The sequence below is a fragment of the Symphodus melops genome, assembly GCF_947650265.1.
Source record: "Symphodus melops genome assembly, chromosome: 23".
NCBI lineage: Eukaryota > Metazoa > Chordata > Actinopteri > Labriformes > Labridae > Symphodus > Symphodus melops.
Genome location: NC_136713.1, coordinates 9872591 through 9880319, shown reverse-complemented (window position 1 = coordinate 9880319; position 7729 = coordinate 9872591). Strand labels below are relative to the sequence as shown.

The 7729-nt window shown below is 44.3% G+C and overlaps 1 protein-coding gene across 2 annotated transcripts; it reads left to right on the top strand.

The window, feature by feature from the left end:
- Window positions 1-297: 297 nt before the first annotated feature.
- LOC306818593 (actin-related protein 3) lies at window positions 298-7621 on the top strand. 2 transcript variants are annotated; one of them, XM_079336251.1, is made up of 12 exons: window positions 298-495; window positions 905-960; window positions 3951-4075; window positions 4157-4267; window positions 4472-4567; window positions 4819-4926; window positions 5005-5148; window positions 5598-5771; window positions 5871-5963; window positions 6071-6196; window positions 6425-6508; window positions 6650-7621. In XM_079336251.1, the coding sequence occupies exons 1-12, from the start codon at window positions 452-454 to the stop codon at window positions 6743-6745; spliced, it is 1257 nt and encodes a 418-aa protein (XP_079192377.1). In that variant the 5' UTR covers window positions 298-451; the 3' UTR covers window positions 6746-7621. The 2 variants fall into 2 exon arrangements, with proteins under 2 accessions (XP_079192377.1, XP_079192378.1); XM_079336252.1 differs by lacking the exons at window positions 298-495; window positions 905-960 and adding an exon at window positions 2188-2378.
- Window positions 7622-7729: the final 108 nt, after the last annotated feature.

The window sequence follows — 7729 nt, the reverse complement described above, 5'->3', positions numbered from 1 at the left end:
ATAACAACAATAATGTTCTGCTCTTACAACAGTGGCATTTATTCACAGTAGCAGATTGTTTAGGATAGACCTATATAGATAGACGTGTATAAAGGTGTAAAATCAACAGAAATGTTAATATTATTGATCATATTCTGTAATATTGACATTTGTGTCTTTAAGACCTGAAACTCTTAATATTTTCTTTTTCTTATTTTAAGCATTAATTCTCGGAAACTGCAGTTGTTGCAGTTACAGTATATGTCCACTTGGGGGTGGTGTTGTTCCGTCCAAGCTGCTGCTGACTCTGCACAAGAAGAGCTCTCCTCAAACCCGGAAGGCGTTCCTCCGTCGGCCGAGACTTGCTATTCATTCCGGCTGCTGCAGCTGTTGCGAGTTCAATCAGACACTAATTGGACATCCAGTCGTTTGATATTTTCGCTTTCTTTGGACGGATTAGACGACAGCGAGCATGGCTGGTCGGCTCCCGGCTTGTGTTGTCGACTGTGGCACTGGGTGAGAAACGACAACGGGAGCTAGCCTGTTAGCATTAGCACGGCTTTTTCATTGACTGTCAAACTTGCAGCTAACGCCCCGCGTAGCTCTCCGGCTCAAATGTGCAGCCTCCTCAATCTGAATATACATCTTTTTGAGATCAAATATTGTCTGTAAAGTTGGGGGCTGACGGGATAAGTAAGCTAAAGCGACTATTTTGTTCGTTTTTATCCCGAATAAATCTTCTTAAATGCTTTTAGCCGATGTTAGCTGCTGGATGCTAATTTTACTTCCTGGACAAGTCTTTACGGACGAAAACATTTTTACACATTTATATCAACGTTTAACCAATAAAGTGCATGTTTGAAGTTTTAAACTGATCCATTATAAACAAGGGAGTCACTGTGTGTTGGTGTTTGTCCTTGTTTAGGTACACAAAGCTGGGTTATGCAGGAAATACTGAGCCACAGTTCATCATCCCTTCATGTAAGTAAAAACTTAACACAGTGATTGGTTATCAGCTCCGCGTGGAAGTGTGAATATCACTGCATGTTAAACTAATAAAATACCATATAGGTGATTTAAGCATAACCTAATAACATTATGTTCAGGGTTTAACATGTTTGTTTTAGTTTGTTGTATTTTTATGACCTAATTTATATGTTTTCATTAAAAATCCTCAACAGTCTGACTAATATACAAGTTAATATTTTATTCTTCACGCAAGTTGCGAGATTTAGAGTGTTACAGCAGCAAAGCAGGATGGCAAAAGAAAATCACAGTGCAAAATTAAACTACACTGCTCAAAAATAAATAAAGGGAACACTAAAATAACACATCCTAGATCTGAACGAGTAGAAGTATCCTTATTAAATACTTTGATCTTTACATAGTTGAATGTGCTGAATACAAAAATCACACATGATCAATGGAAATCAAATGTATTAACCAATGGAGGTATATATTTGGAGTAACACTCAAAATTAAAGTGGAAAAACAGGTAGATCCAACTTTGATGTAAAGTCCTTAAAACCAGTCCAAATGAGGCTCAGTAGTGTGTGTGGCCTCCACGTGCCTGTATGACCTCCCAGAATGCCTGGCCATGCTCCTGATGAGGTGGCAGATGGTCTCCTGAGGGATCTCCTCCTTGAACTAGAGCATCCGCCACTTCCTGGACAGTCTGTGGTACATTGTGGCGTTGGTGGATGGAGCGAGGCATGATGTCCCAGATGTGCTCAATTGGATTCAGGTCTGGGGAACGGGCGGGCCAGTCCATAGCATTGATGCCTTGCAGGAACTGCTGACACACTGCAGCCACATGAGGTCTAGCATCATCTTGCATTAGGAGGAACCCAAGGCTAACCGCACCAGCGTATGGTCTCCTAAGGGGTCTAAGGATCTCTTCTCAGTACCTAATGGCAGTCAGGCTACGTCTGGCGAGCACATGGAGGGAAAGAAATGCCACCCCACACTATTATTGACCCACCGCCAAGCCGGTCATTCTGGAGGATGTTGCAGGCAGCAGAACGTTCTCCACGGCGCTGTGACATGGCCACTACTGTTAGGTGTGTGTGTGTGTTCCTGTCTGAAGCCTGGATAGGTGACCTAATTAGCCAGGGATACACGGGTGTGTAGGGGGTGGGGCAGAGGTGAACAAAGAGGGAGGGGGAAATGTTTGTTGGGTATTTTTTTTGGTTTCTTTCTTTGAGCGGTGGTGTGGACTGGGTGGCAGGAGAGAGAGGTTTTTTTTTTTCCCGGATGAGGATTATGGATCAACTTTTTTGAAAGGTGCAGCGTTTTTCCTCCTGGACATGGTTTTTTGGAGCTTAGGTTTTGGAGGACCGTATGACGCAAAAAGAGACCTGTATCTCCCGGGGTAAGAAACGAATTAGGCTGCCAGACCGGTGAGTGCCAACCGAATGGACATTTTTTGCTTCTTTTTTTTTTGTGGAGGATACTTTTTTTTTTTCCTCTGTCGGAGCTGTTTCCACAGACTTATACATTTCTTTTGCACGTTAAAGGGGGACATTATCTTTCTTTAGCAAGGACAATTGAATGGTTTTTTTTTTTTTGTTGAAGTTTTCCTCCAGTGGTCTTTTTGATTTATTTTGAGCAATTAAGGTCATAACCCAATGGCATTATTGAGACGCAGTAGGCTTTGAATAAAATAAATAACTTTGACCTTAAAAATATTAAGTGGCTTGTTATAGCGTCTCCAGAGTCTGTCACATGTGCTCAGTGTGAACCTGCTTTGGTCTGTGAGGAGCACAGGGCGACAGTGGACAATTTGCCAATCTTGGTGTTCTCTGGTTAATGCCAAATGTCTTGCACGGTGTTGGGCTGGAAGCACGACCTCCACCTGTGGATGTCAGGCCCTCACACCACCCTCATGGAGACTGATTCTGACCGTTTGAGCAAACACATCTGTGGCCTGCTGGAGGTCATCTCGCAGGACTCTGGCAGAGCTCCTCCTGTTCCTCCTCGCACAAAGGCGGAGGTAGCGGTCCTGCTGCTGGGTTGTTGCCCTCCTACGGCCTCCTCCACGTCTCCTGATGTACTGGCCTGTCTCCTGGTAGAGCCTCCATGCTTTCGACACTACTCCGACAGACACAGCAAACCTTCCTGCCACAGCTCGCATTGATGTGCATCCTGGATGAGCTGCACTACCTGAGCCACTTGTATCTGTTGTAGACGCCGTCTCATGCTACCACGAGAGCGAAAGCACCGCTAGTATTAAAAAGTGACCAAAACATCAGACAGAAAGCATCAGAGCTGAGAAGTGGTCTGGGGTCACCGCCTGAAAGAACCACTCCTTTATTGGGGGGGGGGGGGGGGGGGGGGGGTCTTGTTAATTGCCTGTATTTGCAGAACAGCACGTGAAATTGATGGTCAATCAGTGTTGCTTCCTCAGTGAACAGTTTGATTTCACAGAAGTGTGACTGACTTGATTACATTGTTTTGTTTAAGTGTTCCTTTATTTGTTTGAGCTGTGTAGATAAAAACATGAAAAATAGTGAAAGAGTCTGTGACTTAAAGATGTAAGTCTGTATGAACACAGTGCACGTAAGGATGGACGCACAATTTGTCCCATAGATTATAATTGCAATGCAAATCACATTAAAAATACAAATAAGATCAGGTGACATCTTGTCGGATTATGATGAAACAAAGAGGTAGGAGTGAACTGGTTCAGTTTGTGGGTGTGTGTTTATGATCTACAGGGAGCAGGCTTGGTTAAACAGTCTGACACATGAACAGTTTCTCTTCCACTTTTCACCACAATATGGGTTTCAGGTTGACTTCCTGATCTCACTATATAAGCCACTGTTTCCTGCATTCAAATAATTTAGACCCTATTGATAAAAAAAAAAAAAATCAAAGTGTGCACAGCAGAAAATAAGCACAACTAAATGTGGAAGCAGTATTGTCTATGCGTGGGAAACACTGTTTGACTTAAACTGGCAAACACACGTCAGGTATCGCCATCAAAGAATCGGCCAAGGTGGGAGACCAGGCCCAGCGCAGGATGATGAGGGGCGTCGACGACCTGGACTTTTTCATCGGGGACGAAGCCATCGAAAAACCGTCGTATTCAACAAAAGTAAGAGGGAATCCAGACGCTGTTCTTGTGTTCAGCCTCCAGGCTAACAGTGACACTCACATTTACCTGTGGCTCTTCCAGTGGCCGATCCGTCACGGGATTGTGGAGGACTGGGACCTGATGGAGAGATTCATGGAGCAGATCATCTTCAAGTACCTGCGGGCAGAACCTGAAGACCATTACTTTCTCCTGGTGAGACGCAGTAAACACATTTATCTAAGCTACAATACAGACAAAGATAAAGTCTCGATGATGCAGAGGTTTGACGTGCTCAATGTTTCCCCTCCACAACAAGAACACCTGAAAGTCTTCACTTGGTCCCAGATAGATAGATACTTTATTGATCCCGAGGGAAATTCAAGTTCATTTTTAATTCTTTTAATTCTCTCTTCACAGACGGAGCCTCCCCTCAACACACCAGAGAACAGGGAGTACACCGCCGAGATCATGTTCGAGTCCTTCAACGTCCCCGGACTCTACATCGCTGTTCAGGTACGTTTCAGAAACATCCCACCAAATGTCAACACATGAGTGCGTGTGATGGGGAAAAAAAGGCCCTGAAAGTAGAATTCCCCTGAGCGCAAACTTCACATGTTTTAAGGCTCACCTTCTTCTTTTGAGATTCTCCACTTCATGCGAATCGGTCACAGAGCAGATTGAGGGACTGTGGTTTTCTCGTGCTCTTCTTTCGATCAGCTCTTTTGCATCAGATTTGAATGAAATATCGCTTGTCATCTCTTTAGGCTGTCCTGGCTCTGGCTGCATCCTGGACGTCCCGACAGGTCGGAGAGCGGACGCTGACGGGGACTGTGATCGACAGCGGGGACGGCGTGACACACGTCATCCCTGTGGTGAGAGTGGTTTCGTTCAGGAATATCTTTGACTGTATTTGTGCTCCTCCCGAAACTAGATTTGCTTTTGTTTTCCAGGCTGAAGGCTACGTCATCGGCAGCTGCATCAAGCACATCCCCATCGCTGGCCGGGACATCACATACTTCACCCAACAACTGCTCAGGGAGCGGGAGGTGGGGATTCCTCCCGAGCAGTCCCTGGAGACGGCTAAAGCTGTCAAGGTGGGTGAGCTTCAGCGTTTCCCAGCAACTCATCAAACGCTGGGACATACGAGTCACAAATACTCAGTTCAGGGAAGTTGAGTTCACTCATTTTGCGTCATGTTCCGTGTCGATTGAGATTTAAAAAAAAAAAAGAAAGAAAAAAAAAAAAAGGAAGTGATACTCGGAAGAGATGCTTGCATTACTCAGTTTGGCCACTAGATGTCATTGTAGCCACACAAGCTGAAATTCTTCATGAATACAAACGAGTCTGATTTCATTTCCAGCCCATTCCTCACTGCCTAGCCTAGCGGTTAAGTCCCCCCCCCCCACTTGAATTTCCCTCGGGATCAATAAAGTATCTATCTATCTATCTATCATGTACTTCCTGTCCCTCTTCCGCCCTCTTATCTAATAAAGGCTAATGAAAAATGACACTGTGAAAGTTATTCTGGGTTTTTGTTTTTTAGGAGCGTTTCAGCTACGTCTGTCCCGACCTCGTGAAAGAGTTCAACAAGTACGACACAGACGGCTCCAAGTGGATCAAGCAGTACACGGGGATCAACGCCATCTCCAAGAAGGAGTTCACCATCGACGTGGGCTACGAGCGCTTCCTGGGGCCCGAGATCTTCTTCCACCCTGAGGTAACGGATCGTATTAAAAAACGAACCCTTTGATATCAACCTCTTGTCATAACAATATCACATATTGAGTGTTTTTTTTTTTTGTTTCTTCTCCATCAGTTTGCCAACCCCGACTTCACCCAGCCCATCTCAGAGGTGGTGGACGAGGTCATCCAGAACTGTCCCATCGATGTCAGACGTCCGCTGTACAAGGTCCATTTACACACACACACACACACACACACACACCCGTCCCAGCTGCTTCAGTTTTTCAACGTGTGTGCATGTTTTCCTGAACCTCCTTGTCCTGCTGCGTGCAGAACGTCGTGCTCTCCGGAGGCTCCACCATGTTCAGGGACTTCGGCAGACGCCTGCAGAGAGACCTGAAGAGGACGGTGGACGCCCGGCTGAAAATGAGTGAAGAGCTGAGCGGCGGCAAACTGAAGGTGAGGAGACGGGGAGGAAGGACGTATTAATCTGTCAACCTGTTAAAAAAAAGGTAGAACTGAAGGATTGTCACGTCCTGATGGTCAAGTTTGGGAATGTCGGCATGTTATCAACACTTGGTATGATAATTTCGCCGACCTTGTGTCTTGTTCGTGTTTTATACGTTGCGTTCTACTTTTAAGTTTTCAAGAATATCGACCAAGTTGAGCATTTTTCCTTTTTTGTAGCCGAAACCCATCGACGTGCAGGTCATCACTCACCACATGCAGAGGTACGCCGTCTGGTTCGGAGGGTCGATGCTGGCATCTACAGTGAGTATCAGAACAGAACAACGCTCCATTTTTTTTTTTTTTTTTTGAAACAAACCAGAGAATAATTCAGAGAGCAGAGACGTCCCCTGAGTCTTTAAACAAAACTGGAAGTGCACTCAAATACTGTGGTTTCTGTTTCAGCCTGAGTTCTACCAAGTGTGCCACACCAAGAAAGACTACGAGGAGATCGGTCCGAGCATCTGTCGCCACAACCCCGTCTTCGGAGTTATGTCTTAGGGGGTGCTGTCTGGGGCGTCACGAGACCTCACATGCTGTAGAAGTCCCATGAGCCTTTGCACGGATGCACCTGTCACACTCGTCATTCGAAGAAAAAAAAATAAAAATAGAGCGACAGCGGACCAAACAAACTGCCAAAAACAAAAAGAAGAAGCAGCAAATGTCCTGGAGGAAAAAAAAAAGAAGAGGTGACTCAAGCCCAAAGGATCCTCTATACAAAATGTTTACTGCGATAGGTTCATAATAGGTGATAACTCTTTGATTTCTGCGTGCCTCGTTCATGTCCTTCTAATCTCCTCACAGGGTTGTAATATGTCTTCATCAGGAGTCCTGTAACGCACTGCTCTTTGTATTTTTTGTGGGGGATCTTCTTGGTATGTTATGTACTCTAAAAATAATGGTTGTTTCAGAAAGCAGCAGGAAGCTCTTAGCTCGATCATTTTACACAAAAACCTTTTTTTTTTTTTTTTTTTTTTTTTTTTTTAGTATTCAGCTTAAAAAAGTCAGTAAGACATTCAGACCATTCCTGATTTCCTTTTCTGTGTTTTGAAAATGTCCCGAGAAGAAATATTTATTTGAACGTAGATTGTTAAAAACACGCCAGGCATTTAAAAAAAATCTAAATCTGTTCAAATAAATATTTCCTACTTTTCCTTTTTTTTTTTCTTTTTCTTTTTTTTCAACGTGTATTAACCTTTTCAGTACCGTTCTGTTAGAAGAAAACAAAAAAGTAATATTAATATATGAACATGCAGTTTGAATGACTGTTGTTGGACCGTCACTGTTGCCTAGATCTCAGTTCTACTGGACAGCCTCGTGCTTGACCAAATCTGGATTTCGATACTGGCATTCCAATAAATGCCACGGAGATATTTCTACAGTTGTGATGTATTTTTCTCTCCACGTTGAACTGTTGTGTATAAAGATGGACAGCACATCTCCACCTCCTACTGTTGTACCAAAGTGAAGCCAACTCCCCCCCAA

Bases quoted from the DNA above. Each gene is read 5' to 3' on its own strand.
- LOC306818593 (XM_079336251.1), top strand. From the start codon at position 452: ATGGCTGGTCGGCTCCCGGCTTGTGTTGTCGACTGTGGCACTGG. The intron at 4,268-4,471 runs GTGAGACGCAGT...CTCTCTTCACAG, and splicing joins AAGACCATTACTTTCTCCTG to ACGGAGCCTCCCCTCAACAC. The intron at 4,568-4,818 runs GTACGTTTCAGA...TCATCTCTTTAG, and splicing joins GACTCTACATCGCTGTTCAG to GCTGTCCTGGCTCTGGCTGC.